This window comes from Sus scrofa, chromosome X (assembly GCF_054392235.1).
Source record: "Sus scrofa isolate SSC_HxYL_T2T_F1_AM1 chromosome X, Sscrofa_HxYL_maternal_Yorkshire_Landrace_v2.0, whole genome shotgun sequence".
NCBI classification, from domain to species: Eukaryota; Metazoa; Chordata; class Mammalia; order Artiodactyla; family Suidae; genus Sus; species Sus scrofa.
The window spans coordinates 96,383,246-96,399,365 of record NC_139401.1 but is presented as its reverse complement, the minus strand read 5'-3'; the positions used below and the strand labels follow the sequence as shown (position 1 = coordinate 96,399,365).

Sequence of the window (16,120 nt, the reverse complement as noted above, 5' to 3'; positions counted from 1 at the left end):
CTATTCCACTGGTCTGAATTTTTCTTATATGATTTAGGTCCCCAGGCCTTCTTTTTGACTCTTTAATACAAAAAGAGAAAGGAATTGGTGTTTATATTTATTTTATGCATAACACTGACTGGTAATTTAATTTAAGTGTTAGGAAAATTCTAGGAAAAAGAGTTATCATCATAAATGAGAAAAACAGAGCATATTTACAAATTCATCCTTAATTTAAATTAAATGTCAGAGCTCAAATCTTTTCACACACATTTGTGCATAGAATTTTCAAAGTTTCTAGGATTCTGTTATAGTTTTTAAAGCATGCATTTGGGCTTTATAAAAAAGCAGTATCCACAAAGAAGGGTCTACCTAGCATCCACATTTCTAGTGAGGCACATTTCACTATTTCACTAAGATATTTTAATAACTTGATATTAACATACAATATAAATTAATATCCTGTGGAGCAGTGTTATTTTTTCTTATAAAAAATATTAAAAATATATTCCCTTTCAACTGCCAAAAACAAAATTAGCCCTGGTTACAGCAAAGGTTTATTCATCAATTTTAAAGCTAAATATGCATTCAGAGAGACAATAAATGGAAGATATCAGGATCAAGTTGGATTTGTATCTGTGTTTTGTACATTTTTTATCTTTATATTTCATGCATTAGCACAGGAAGGCAGTGTTAAACTGAATAGGCTTGCTTTGTGAGAGCAATAATTTTAATATTATTTTGTTAAGAACATGTTTATCATTTCAAAATATATAGTTATTTGGTTAAGATTAATCTTCTTTCCACATTACAATGTGAACACAATTTAGCAACAACCGAACTGTCATCGCTATGTCAGCAAGAAGTATGTAAATTTCTAGAACATTGTGTATGACTAATAGATTATACTATAGGAGAAACTCATGATGTTTATTTTCCTCGAGAGATACAACAAACTATCTGTACTGATGCCAACTCCATGCATGAAAAAGTAGTCATTTGAACTGAAAATTTCATTTACTGGATTGGTTTTACAAATATGCAGAACTGAAAAGTGAGTTTAATCCTTAAACACAAAAATAATAATTCCAGACCATGTTTTCTAAAACTACCTTGAAGCTGATACTCAAATATTTCCTACAATATTTCTAAATTTGCATAAAATGACTGCATGGGACTCTTGTTCATGGAAAAAAATCAAAATCAAAATGCCCTGACAAAATTGTTTAGTGTTTGTTCTGGGTATCTATTGTTTAAGAAACTATACCTAGCTTAGTGGCTAATGACATCCATTTTATTTTGCTTATTACTTTTGGGGTTGGAAATCTATAAACAGTTCAGTTTAATAGTTTATCTCTGAACTACACGGCATAAGCCAGGCTGGAGGATTCACTTACAACATGGCTTCTACACTCACATGTCCAGTGCCTTGATGGCCTTTCTTTCTCCACATGGCATCTCATCCTCTAGAGCCTCCGTATGTGGCTTGAGTTTCTCTCAGCATGGCAGTTCCAGACCAGACCAAGAGACTCAAAGAGAAGTCACAAGATTTGTTTTGATGCCACCTCCAGTATCCTCCAAATCATTTCTGCTGTAATCTAATGGTCAAGCATATCCCAAAGGCCAACCAGATTCAAGTGGAAGAGAATGAGAAACTACACTCAGATGGTAGGAATAGAGAATAAAGTCTGGGGTTAACTTAATTTATAACGTTATCTCAAAAATTTTAGGATTAGGATTTGGGAAAACTGAACTTGGTAATGTACTTAGTCAATTGGATCAGATTGTTGTATTTTCAGTAGTTCTAATTTTAGTTCTAGTTCAAGGATGTCTAAAGTTACATGTGCTTGAAAAAATATTTTTTAAATGAAGAAAAACAATTTCCAGAAGTTTTCATGATCTTATTGAATTCTGAAAGATTTTAAGATATAGACAGGGATGTCCAACTTTAGTTATCCTTCTCTAGCTCTTTTTTACACCTGGGGTTTCTAAGCTTTCTTTATTCTGACTGCAGAACAACCCCCCTCCCCCCAACACTGAAGCACTCTCTGACATTTATAGTGTTCCTAATATCACCTTAGTATTAAGGCATGAGTAAACTACAAAATGAGTTCCAGTTGTGAAAAAACAGTACTAAATAAATCTGTGGAAAAGTTAAAATCACTTAAAATTAACCAGTCATGTGCTCCTTGAAATGCCAAAGATCTTGTTTCACCCATTTTGTTTTTCTTTCTCAGAATTACATGGTTGATTTAGCATCTTGGAGAAACAGCCTTTCTGGAATAGAAAATGGGCAGGTCTCCATCTTTCTGTCAATAAAGTTGTTTCCAAATTGTGTAACAAAGTAAAAACTGAAAAGTTCAGCCTTGCATCTAATGTAAATTGGAAGCAAATTACTTTAGTAATTTCACAGGGTAGTGTTGATGAGTTATTTTGGCATATAAACTTATGTTGGAATACATATTTATAAAAAGCACACATCTTAGAGATGTCCTGAATAGCACAGACAAGTGTGACACCCAGTGAATCTGAATGAAATTACTCCCTTCAAAGGTCTCCTTACTTCCTTTAGAGCAACATTCCTCAAACTTTTTGGTTGAAGTTTAATTAATTAATGGCAGAGGAGAATGAAGAAGTATCCACCTAGGGGCTGCAAACACAAAATTTAGTCATGTTTTATTTGAGATAGTTGTGTAAATTTTGCTTTTTACTCATTAATTTATGTTTTCATATAAAATTAACTTATCCACATGCATTCCCGTGAAAATACATGGTACAAGGTCATTTTATGGCTTCATGCAACCCCTGGCAAACCACAGAGTACCCCTGAGTTATTTTATACCAATGTGGATAGAAAGATTAAGTAAACTTACTGATAGACTGTGTCAGCACATCTAGATTTAGCTTTAACAAAATGTGATGACTCTGCAAAATAATATGCAAGTGGTAGAGGGAGAGCCATAGACTAATACTTCAATTATTTTCCACAGAATATTCACTATTTTCACAGCCCACTCTTAACAACACGTTTATTACTTTCTCTTATTTTTGTTTTAAAATACTTAACTCTGGTACTCATACTGCTAGGCTGCATTAACTATAATGCACCATATTTCATTTTAGAAAAACGAACAAGCTCTTAGTAATGTAATTTTCTCTCACCTGTTTTTAAGATAGAGGTAAGTCTCTAACAATCCAAATTGTATTGGAAAGATCAAAAGTTGAATTAAAAACTCCCAAAGTGAGTTAAATATTGGGGCCAATTCATGTTCCCTGGCTATATAACTGGTAGGTACCACTGTGGTCACATATTTCAATAAATCATATACCGAAGTAAGCCTAATACATATCCAGCATATTTACTCAATTCTCTTGTTTAGAACCAAAGAAATTATTAGAATTGAAGAACAAAATAAAACCCAAGAGAGATGAAAGCTCACAGATGTTAAAGGATATAGTTTAGAGTAGAGATCATGGTTTGAAAGAGAGATTAGCCGGTCTCTGAGTTTCAAGCTTAAAGTTCTTCAAACATAAGCATTAGTGGTAAGAGACTCAGAAAGGAGGCTCAACACCTTGTGTCCTTATTTGAGTATGTGAAAAGACAGTAGCACCCATAAATCAATTTGTTACTTTTTCCTACACCATATGATTCATAAATATTCAAGATCTCAACCTAAAAACAAGTTTTAAATAGCCCTGGATTGTGACATTGGAAATGATATTATTAAATCATTTTAAAGGCTGTACTGAGGGGCTCTTTTATTTTAAAAAGTGCATGTTCTCCAGGAGTTAATGCTCTCTAAATAAAAATTTTGGACTGACAAGCATGAAGTTTTCTGTCCCAATCACCAATGCATGACACCCATGAATCTATCAATCACATAGTTAAAAAGCTCCATCTTACAGCACACTTTAGTACCCAGTGTAACCAATTAGTATTACCATTCCTTAATGCAATGCAAACTCATTTCCTTAAACTGCTATTGCACTGAACTCCTGGGTTATAAATGAGCAGACACAAATTGATTTGCATGTAATAACAGTAGCAATAAACCTTTCCTGGTTCATACAATTTTCCCCATCTGTTAACAGAGAGCAAGTTCAGGATCTATTATTCCCAGAAGGAGACTTACCCAGCTGGACATCTATAACACTCGGCTGATTCTCCATGGGGAACAAAGGCTTGGGAGGCTTGTCTGTGAGCAAAGCTAGAACAGAAAATGAAAGTAATGGAAAAATTGAGATAAATTATAGGATGAGAATTATTCTATCATGTATGATATTTAATGTTTGTAGGTTTTGATAGTGTGTAAACATTTATTAGACAGTGTTCCTGCTTGAATTGTTAGTCTAGCCATACAATATTTTCTGTACATTTAGAGCACCATCGATTAAGTGTAAACAGGCCATTTTGACAGCTACCCTTTCAAACAAGATCAAACAAATGATCTATTTTGAGTAGTTTTATATGCTTGTGAGTATAAAGAAATATAGATTTTAAAAAGTATAAACATATAAACATTAAATCTTCATACCCACCTTGTGGTACTAAATATTGTTAATAAAATATAATCCTAGTGAACATTTCTGGTGTATTGAACCTTCTATACCTCTGAATCATCCCTCACTCCCCACCTCAACTTCTAAAAAATATAATGAAATACTGGTATTTTCATTAGAATAATTGATCAAAAGTACTGCTGAACACCTTTTGTCCACTAAGTCCCATGCTAAGTGCTAAGGGAGAAGACGCAAAGTCCTTATCTTTGCCTTCAAGTAACAATCTAAGACTATGAACCCAGATTTAGTACATCAAAATAAAGAGATAAAAGAACAAAGAATACACTATAGTTAAAAAAAAGTAGCATTTGAACTATAAGTCTATATGTGATAAAAGAATGGAGAAAGGAGAGGTCAATACTGTCTGGAAGGGTTGGAGAAAGTTTTAAGAAGGCAATAATTCTCCACACAGACCTTAAGGAATGAAGAAGATTTGGAAAGGCAGAGTAAGGAATAAGAAATGCAGGACAAATTAATAACACAAATGGAGGAACAGAGGTAGAACCTAGCAAGCATACTGTGACTAGAGTAGAATAATCTGGTAATAAGGAGTTGGGTGGGGAGGAGTAAAAGCAAGTTGTTCATGATGTAAAGTAATTGGAAATGACACTGGATAGATAGGATGGAGCTCAGTTCTGGGGGATCCTGGGAAACATGCAGAGGAATCTGGACATGATGCAGTAAACTAGAAGGCCATTGTAGATTTTTAGAACAATAGCAACAAAAGACTCAAGGGATGTACTATCTAAAGACAAATAGCTTGATATATACAATGGGTTGGAAAAGAATAAAGCCACTTGTGAGGATGCAGTAGTAATGCCACTGTGGGGGTGAGGGGTGGGGATGAGGAGTCAGAGAGGTTAAATCGGGAAAATTTTTTTGAGATGAGGCAAGCTGGAGAGGCGCTTAGAAGAAAGAAATGAGAGGACGGCATACAGATAAAAAAAAGCTTTCTGACAAAACTTACATGAAGCTATTATTTATATCTTGATCCTTTTAATTGTCCCCATATTTTTTGTCAGCCATAAAAAAGACAAATAATGCCATTTGCAGCAACATGGATGGAACTAGAGATTCTCATACTAAGTGAAGTAAGTCAGAAAGGGAAAGACAAATACCATATGATATCACATATCTGGAATCTAAAATATGGCACAAATGATCCTATCTACAAATCAAAAACAGATAATGAACATGGAAAGCAGAGTTGTGTTTGCCAGGGGTTGGGCAGAGAGAAGAGGAAAGGGGATAGACAGGGAGTTTGGGGTTGGTAGGTGCAAATTATTACATTTAGGATGAATGGATAATGGGGTCCCACTCTATAGCACAGGGTCCTCTGTACAGTTTCTCATGTTAGAACCTGATGGAAGGTAGCATGAAAACAAGAATATATGTACACACACACACACACACACACACACACACACATATATAAGTAGAAAGACAAATGCCATATATCACTTATATCTGGAATCTAAAATATGGCACAAATGAACCTATCTATAGAACAGAAACAGACTCACAGAGAGAATAGACTTGTGGTTGTCAACGAAGGGGTTAGGGAGTAGGTTGGACAAGGAATTTAGGGTTAGTAGATGTAAACCATTACATTTAGAATGTATAAGCAATGAGGTCCTGCTGTATAGCACAGGGAACTATATCCAATCACTTGTGATGGAACATGACGGAGGGTAATGTGAGAAAAAGAATGTATGTATATGTATGACTGGGTCACTTTGGTATATAGAAGAAATTGATGGGACATTGCAAATCAACTATAATTTTAAAAATTTAAAAAATCCAATCACAACAGATGTTCAATTTTGTTTGCTGTTGTTTGTAATAGCAAAATAATGAGAACAGTGAAATATCCATCAGTAGCAGACTGATAAATAAGGTTATGTTACTTCTAAATAATGATATAACATGATACATCTACTTAAAAGAATTAGGTGAATCTGTACTTCTACTACGAAAATATCTCTAAGATATACTATTCAATGAAAAAGCAAGGTAACAGGTATGTTCACATTATACTTTCCTTTGCATAAAAATATATGTGTGTGAACATGTATGTACATATATAAATTTGTACGAGTATGGCACATTTCTGAATGGATAGATGTGAAACTTCTAACAGTGATTTCCTCTGAGGAGAGGAACTAGGTGCCTTAGGAATAGTGAGGAGTGGGATGGGAGAAGGGCTGTATGGAAAGGAAGAGGAAGATTTAATTTTCACTGTATACCTTTTGTACATTATGAATACCATGCATATATTGTGTATTCAAAATGTGAATAAAACTAAAATTAAAGTCCAGCCACCTACATTTTATTTATAAAATAATGATTTTGATTACTTTGTAGAAAGAATTATTAATTTGCGTTATAGACACAGATCGCCGGAAACTGTACTTATTATTATTTTCAAATATGTCTTGCCTTCAAATGAGTTAATTGGAATGTGATAGGTGGGAGGTAACTGTAAGTCATGACTTTAATGGTCAAAGATGAATGTCTTGTCTTACATTCATCAAGATATGAATTTGGAGTCATTGCTGCTCCCCCCATTCTTATCTCCTGCCATGGACAATGGATATATTTACTCTTATTTTATTATTGTTATATGTTGTTCACTAAAGTGACATTTATTAATATTAATGATCATTTTAAGTGCCTTACATTTACGGGTAGTTCATAATTTTCAAAGCTTCCATATACATTAGTTCATGTGATCTACACGATGACCTTAGAAGGTAAGAAAAATAGGTACAATTATGGCCACCTTAGAGATAAAGCTAAATGAAGCTTACATTGTCTCATCTGGTGCCCCCTTGTGACCAGAAGCCCCTATATGCAGAATGGATAGGAAGATAGAAGTTGCAAGCGGGAAACAGGTAAAACCATTTAGTACTGAATCAATGGTTTTAGCCTCTTTGACTACACACTAATTAACTAAGCTAAGGTTCCCAGGCCGATGGGAGTGGCTTTGTGGCAAACAGCCAGCTGAAACACAATTTCTGTAGAACATTCCATACACATACATTTTTTTTTTCCCTAAACCAATGAATGAAAGGAGATGAACTTATCCTAACACATCCCAGTAGGATGTATGGGCGTGGAGCCTCATTAAATTCCAATATCATGTCTAGGCCTGGGAATTGCCAAGAAGTGCAGAACATTTGTGATGATAAAGCAGCAACTGCAGCAGTTCATCTCGATCCTGACCACCAGCCCAGAGACAAATCTATCAGCACCCAGCATAATTATAGCATTGCAGATTAGCTAGAGCACATGCTGCCATGAGCAGGCAAGCTCATTTTTTTTCCTTCTTTTTTTTTTCTGTTCAATATTCTGTAATAACCTATAGGGGCAAAAGAAACTGAAAAAGAATGGATATATGTATATGTATAACTGATTCACTTTGCTCTACACCTGAAACAAATATAAATTGTAAGTCAACTATACTGCAATAAAATTTATATATATATATATATATATATATATATATATATATATATATATAAATAATCTGAAAATTACAGTTACTATTTGGGAAATGAAGGGGAGAACTGTCACTTCCAAGCTCCATGAACAACACAGTGGAGATTTATAATTTTATTAGAAAACCTATCCTGGATCTCTATAAGGACTAATTGGGGTCTGAGCTAATCTTTGAATTTGTTGCTCAAGCTTCATGCTTTGATTGAAAGAATGGGAGCAAGGGAGGCAGTTTTGTACTAACATTTCAGTCCACAATTCTTCCCTGCATTTCCCACTGTAACTGCTTATGTTTAATTATCCTTAAATAATAATTGCTCTACTGAGTATACCATGGCATTAGTCTTAATGTGTTAGTGAAGCTACAACTGTTCCTGCCTGATTCTTCCTAAAGTTAGGTTTTATATGTTCAACACTAACTTTCCTGAGGAGAATGTCCAAATTAGCTCTTTCTTTTCTATTGCAGACAAAGGTTGTGTCTACCTATACAGTCAGGTCAATTGATTTGACTGAAATGATTGATCAATTTCTATAAACTTAGTATAAGAAATCAGTAGAATTAATTGTGTGATTGAATAAATCAATTTATTTGACCATATTGTCTAAGGGTTACATACAGTTATTACAAATTTTATTGTTCTCTTTGTTGTTGATTTTCCTCTTTAATTAGACTTGCCAGTGAGTCAAGTGGGAGAAGAAGAAGGACAGTTTGTTGCAAAGGATACTGAGTGTATAAACCCACCAGAATCATAAAAGAACTATTTAGTTTGTATGAACGAAGCCATTATGAAATAGTGTAAGTTCAAAGAAATGAATCCCTCCAAAGCCATTCAACATAACAGCACTGAAATCACATTCCAAAGTAACTATTTTCACCACAACACTCAACCATACAAAATCTCCCAATGTCCCCTACATTTACAAGAGGATAAAATCTCAACCTGTCAGCTGTGAACCTAAAGGCAGCCATGACATAGCCTTTAAAAAAAAAAAAAACCTTCCTGCATTCTTACTCACTCTTCTACTTTAGCTGTGCTTTGTTTGGCCAAGTTACTTTCCTTATTTACACATTGCATTAATTTCCAACTCTGCATCTTGGCTTAAACACTTTCCCTACAGTTGGAGACAAATAATAATAATTATCATAGGTATCATTTATTTACTATCAGTTGTGTGCCAGGCACCGTTCTAAGGCATTTTATATTACATTTTACAACTTTCCTAAAGTCAAGGAGCTCTTGACATGTAAAAGTGGGATCTGAACTGAGTTATATTTGATCTCACCACACCTGAAATGCCTCGCTAAGACCTTCCCCTTCCTTTTTGCCATCCCGAGTCCTATTTACTTTCCAAAAGTCAGCTTAAATCCTACATCCTCTAGAAAGTCTTCCCAAATAAAAGCCCAAACTAACCTTTCCTCTCTTTAGCAAATACTAAAGCATTTGCTACTTCTTTGAGCCACTCATTTGGTTCACAGCATACACTGCTTTGAGTACAAATTAAACCTCACCTTGTATGAGTATATCTAGTCTCCCTAAATAGATTTTGAAGCTCCTAGATGTCAAGAATCATGTCTCACATAATCCAACAATTAAGGTACTAGCTGACACTGTGGAACAAATAAACACAATCTTCAAATTAATTTTCCCATTGTATTCTTTCTCTAATAAATGGGTGCTTCCCATAAGGTTCTTAGGTTACAAGGAACAGAAACACACTCTTGCTAATTTAAGCAAAAAGGGAATTTATCAGAAGGATGTCTCAAGGACAGGATGTCTGGGGAACTAAGTTTAGATACAGGAAAGAAATCAGGCCAGGTCTAGATGGACAGGCAAAAGGGACGACACAGCAATTTCATCTTGATCCAATCACTGGGCTGAAATCACTCCAATTTTTTTTATTTGCTTTATCTTGTTGTATTGTATCTTGTTTTCTGTCTTTGTGTCACTTTGATCAAGATTCAAAATCCCAGGAAAGAGGAGTTCCCCTGTGGTACAACTGGAATCAGCAGCATATCTGCAGCACGGGACGTAGGTTCAATCTCTGGCCCAGCATAGTAGGTTAAAGATCTGGGGTTGCCACAGGCATAGTTTGCAACTGTGGCTCCCATCTAATCCCTGGCCCTGGACCTCCATATGCCACAGAGCAGCAAAAAAAAAGAAAGAAAAAAATCCATATTAAAAGTAAAGCCCAAGTTATAAAACTGAAAGAAAATCCCAGGAAAGTGAGGCTAAATGTATAAGTTTTTAACTCCAGCCCTAGCCAAGACTTCATGCATACCCTGAAGAAAAGAAGGATCCCCCTAAAGCAGATTTCTCTATCCAAGCAATATTAACTTCCAGCACCAGATAATTCTCTCATGTAGATGGCTGTCTTATAGATTGAAGGATGTTTAATAGCATCCTTGGCCTCCACCCATTAAATGCCAGTAGCATCCTCCTCCAGTTGTAAAACCCCCAAATGTCTCCAGATATTGGTAAATGCACCTGGGTGGTAAAATCACCTCAGGTTGAGAACCACTGTCCTGCAGGAAACTTAGTTTCTCTGATGTTCTGAGAGAATTTAAGATCTTGGGAAAGAAGACTTGGGAGTGTCTTTACATGGGAAAAGAAAATGGAGGTCCTTACTAAGCAATTAAATCTAGGGAGAGCCAGGGATCTTGTTACTATCCGTAAAGGTTTCCTTTAATCATGAAGGGACATTAGCCAAGTCTACCCAAAGTAGTTAACTAATCTCAAGATTTCATAAATTGAACACAAAATGAATCCAGAAATTGCTGAATTCTGGAAACATCATAAGCACTATTATTTCTTCAGAAGGACTATCTCTTTCTGAATTAACTTCATAGACTTCCAAATTCTGAATTATGATGCACATATTTTATGGGCTCCTTCATGAATATAAAGCCCTATATATTGTGAATATTTCATTTCTGGTATTACTAGGCTGAGATTCCTCTAATTAGGTGATTATTCAGGAAAAAATATATGATAAATATGATTAATATCACTTTTAACCCTCCAAACCTATATACACCCAAACAGGACCAGTCTTAGATATAAAGTATCCCCTTTGCCTTAAGCGTCCTCATTTTGTGTACCCTCCTTCAAAGGAGTTTCTTCTCCAGCCTGCTTTTAGGCACCTAGTGTTGCATCTCTCTAATCAAAATTTGCTGCACAGAAATCTCTGTGATTTAAACCTTAGTATGAACTTAAGACATCTAAATCTCCTTTCCTAAGGGTAGTTGCTTTTGAAGAATTGTTTCAAAATCTGGAATGATAGACTTTATTCCTTAGTTGGGGGTTTAACAGCAGACCCATAATTGGCCCCAGGACCCTTCCCTTTGCTCTTGTCTTCACACTGGTGTTGGTCAACAAACAGCAGTAATTAATGAGGATGGATAAAGTCATTTTCTTCAAGATTCCAACCCGTATTACTATGAGTGATTTCTCCTCTTCTTAACATCATCTTAGGAAAGAGATCCCAGGAATAGTTTAAATTAAAAAAATATATCAATGCCCATTAAAAGTCAAGTCTTATTTTCACTTCAGCCTGTTACTACCTTCATCAACTAAGCACTATAGCAATTATTTTTTTATAAATATTTTCTCCAACCAAACTCTAATATTCTCTGCCTCATTTAAAACAGGAAGGGGGGAATGACATATATCGTTTGCCCATTAATTCCATCCAGAGAGAATATGTATTCTCTAGGTGTTCCAACTATAGTGGAAAGGCTGTAAAGGGGTCAGTAAAAAAAAAATTCAAGCCAATGATTCTAAGAGTCAATGGGAGATTTGTTTCCAACCATCAGTGGCTCAACCTTCAGATATTTTGATATGCATCTCCCACACCTCCCTAACTCCAATTGACAATAATTGTCTTTAGTAACTCACTATTACTGATGGTGGTGGCTCATGTTTCTCATATGTATATTTAGAAGATAAAATTACTGAGAACAAGAGAGTCAAACAGACAGGAGGTCATATTCAGAGGATTAAACTGATTTTAAAACAAACACATTCTAATTGCATTAAAATACCCCTGCTATCATTTAAAGCCATTCCAAGTATTTGCCTTTAACATAGAACCTAAAGTCAGCTATTTTCTTTGAATCAATAGACAGTCCTTTAACAGACAGATGCTAAATTGCCAGGAAAATGCTGGGCAATCTACCTGGCCATGCTGCAATCTTGCCCATGCTGCACAGCTCAGGGGCCCCCTAGCAACTGCTCCGGGCATCTGGCTCAAAGACTCTGTTTGCCTTGCAATTCAATGGATGTGCCTTGAGGGTCATGAATGGTCATGGCTGCTGTGAAGTTGCTCTGAGGTGCCCTTTCCCCTAGATTCCATATTTGTTTCCACTACTATTTGAGTTTTGAGCAAAGCATGAGCTTTGGAAAAGCTTAAGCACAAAGGCAGGGCAATTTCTTCTCCATGCCATTTGACACAGGGCCTTTCTCTGGAGAGAACACTGTTTATTCAGCACAAATCTGCCCAGACATAAAACAACTTCTTCAAACTTGAAAAGAAAACAACCATGGGGGAAATGGAAACTTAAACAGAGGTTGTGATGGTAGGTTTTTTTTTCTCTTCACAGAGCTTGCTATTTCTTCACTTTTGCCTTTTTCCCCCTCAAGAAAGATTTTGCTTTCTCTCTCTCTAAAGTAGTGCTCCCTAGGCCCTTAAATTGTGATATTTAACACATTCCAAGTGTGGTTACTATAAAATAAATTACATAAGATAGTGTCATTTGGAGTTCCACACAGAACTTGATATATATTTAGCACTAAAATAATGACAGGTTACGTATAGATCAATTTTAATTTTTTCAGCCTTCTTGATATACAATTGACATATGGCATTCTATAAGTTTACAGTATATGGTGTGTTGACCATTAGGTCACATAATTATTTTTTTATGTGTGGTTAGAACATCTAAGTTTTACTCTCTTAGCACTTTCAAGTATATACTCTGATAATGTTCATTATAGTCACAATATTATGTATTAGATCCCTGGAATTTATTTATCTTCAAGCAGGAAATTTGTACACTTTGACCAGCATGTGCCCATTTCCCCCACCTTTCAGCCCCTGGTAACCACCACGTTAGTCTCTGTTTTTATGAGTTCAGGTTTTTTAGATTCCACATATAAGTGATACCATGCAGTATTTGTCTTTTTCCGAATATTTCACTTAACATAGTACCCTCCAGTTCCATTCACACTGTCACAAATGGCAGGGTTTCCTTCCTTCTCACTGCTGAATAGTATTCTACTCTGTGTGTGTGTGTGTGTGTGTACAGACACGTACTGTATCTTTATCAAATAGATCAATTTTTAACTTGCATCAAGGTCCTCATTTGATTCTGTGGTTACTGATCTGTCAGATTTTTAAAAATTGGCCCTGATAGTTATGCTTAAAAATATAAAAGATGTTCAAGGATGGATAATTTTAGAGCTAGATAGTCTCTTATTTGTCTAATTCATCTGGCTACATTGACAAATGAGGAAACTGAAAGGCAGAAAATGAAGGAATTTGCTGAACATCATATTGCAAATTAGCAATAAAGCATAAGACCAAAACTCATGTTTCCTGAATTAAAGATCAATATTCTTGCCACTGCACCATGGGTAACATTGATTAAGCGTGCATTCTATGCCCAGCTCTTTTAAATTCATTCCGTCATTAAATCCTCACAATGCTATATGAAGTAGGTCCTAATATTATCAACATTTGACATATGAGAAAATTGAGGTTCAGTGAAATTAAGTGACTTGCCTAAAGTCATATTACTGATAAATACTTTATGGGTCCAGGGTTCAACCCAAGTCTATAAGTTTGAGTTCATAGCCACTACTCCATAGTGTTAACCTTTTTTCTTTTTTTTATTTAAGACTGTCTCTTTTTTATTCAAAGCATATCTTGTTTCCATACAAGCATCTCAAAAAATTTTTATTTAGCTGATGGAGTTTGGGGATGAATTGACTGAATACCATTTGCTGTACTTTATAATTCTACAGGTCAAAGAGTGGGATGAAAATTTAATCTTGGATTATCTGGTATCCTTCAGTCCTTCAATTAGTTAACAAATGTTTACAGCTATTCTATTATAGAAAGGTACTCTACTAAACAGTGTGTGTGTCTGTGTTGGGATTGAGGATATAAAGTACAAATTTGAAGAATATGGAGTCATATCAAAAGGGTTAATCTAGCATGAGAGATAGGAATGTACAAATGGCTAACAAAAAGGGTAAATTGCCTATTTTAGTTTTTCTTTCTTGCTATTGTAACAAGTTACCACAAACTTACTGGTTTAAAATAACACATTCATTATTATAGTTTAAAAGATCAGAAGTCTAATGTGGATCTTACTGGACTACAGTTAACGTGTTGGCAGGGCTGTGTCCTTTTCTTATGTTCTAGGGGTCAATTTATTTTATTTCCTTTTCTAGCTTATAGAGGCCGACCATATTCTTTGGTTCTTGGCCCTGTTGCATCTTCAAAGTCAGCAATGGTAGGTTAAGTCTGTCTCGCATTACATTATACCAACATTTTCTGCTTCCCTCTGCCACTTTTAAGGACTTGTGATTACATTGGGCTTACTTGGGTAATTCTGCATAATTTCCCTATTTTAAAGTCAGGTGATTATCAATCATAACTCCATTTGCAACCTTAATTTGCCTTTGTTATATAACATGACAGATTAAGATGTGGACATCTTTAGTGGGTATTACTCTGCCTACTAATGAACCACAACAGGTATTCAAATAAAATACAAATGAAAAGAAAGAAGAATATGATGTCTTGGTAGTCATATGGAACAATAACATATATTGCATATATACAAATAAACTTATTTTCTGGGCTCATTTCAGCCAAATTAGTTTGTGAATAGGAACATAATCTTTGTATTTCAAGTAGAAGTCCATCAAGGCAATTAATTATTTGAGTAGACTGAGATGGTGTTGATACTTCCATTTTCAACTTAATGATTTGTTTATTTACAGCTAATGAACTGATTAGGTATCCATAGCCTATCAATATAATGTTTTCTAATGCAAAAGAATAAGACAAAGCAAAGTATCACTTAAGTAAATTTAGTCATTTGGATATGTTTATGGTCCCTAATGAGAACTACAACTGTGGATGTTAAATAAGGAATTGCCTTTAGAATCGAAAGTTAGATGCCAAGAATAATTATCTAATTCGCAGAATAATCTTTTGGTGACATTAAGTATACTATGATATTTAAAACTCAGGAAGAAATTGTCTTCTTAAGTGGAGAACTTTTCTAACCTAAAGACTAACTTAGTTGAGGGGGGTCTAACATTGAAAAAAGAGCTGGTATCAATCATAAGGCATTATTCCTTCATGTCAGATTTGCATTTCCAGAGAATTTTTCATGATCCTGATTAACCCATTTTGCATGAGAGCAATTCAAACACGTGGTCATCAAAACCTCTATAAACTGGAGGGTGTTATTTTCACTTTGCAGATGAGGAAACTGAGGTTCAGGGAAGTTAGACTACTCACCTAAGTATACCCGACATTTATACTCCAATTCCCTGACTTCTATTCTGTATCCCCCTAGTAGTACCATATAAGGTGAGTACTACCATAATTCCTGTTTTATAGAAATTAAGGTTCAGAGAGGTTGATTAACCTATACTAGCAAAAGTGGCAGAACTTTTGTCTCTGTCTATCTGACATTAAGGCTGGGATCGTTTCCCCTAAAACTCTCTAGGATGAATATGTAATAGTATTTCAAATGAACTCAATCCTACTAAATAGCTGAGAATATAGTCATTCTGCTTTCTGTTTTCATCATTTAAGTCAGAACCTGGCCCCTAAAAATCTTGATTGATTTCCCACATGATGGCAACCCTCTGGGAGATTTCCAAGCTTGTTCCCTGTCTTTGTAACACTGATGAGCACTAATTTAATTAGTCAAATATAAATTGATGACCTATAATGTTGAAATTGATTTTCAAATGAAGCCAGTGATTGTTCACAGTTCCAAGGAGAAAATATAAGTTAGGTGATTTCAAGATGCAATTATTGAATGCAAAAGAATCGAAGA

At 35.0% G+C, this 16,120-nt stretch overlaps 1 protein-coding gene across 7 annotated transcripts in view; it reads right to left on the bottom strand.

Moving 5' to 3' along the window:
- IL1RAPL2 (interleukin 1 receptor accessory protein like 2) overlaps nt 1–16,120 on the bottom strand; it is a 1,117,802-nt gene that overhangs the window by 290,659 nt on the left and 811,023 nt on the right. For all 7 annotated transcript variants that reach the window (XM_085008093.1, XM_085008091.1, XM_085008095.1 and 4 more), the window contains one exon: nt 4,113–4,187. In XM_085008093.1, the coding sequence (XP_084864219.1) occupies nt 4,113–4,187 (75 nt within the window). The remainder of the gene's footprint in view (nt 1–4,112; nt 4,188–16,120) is intronic.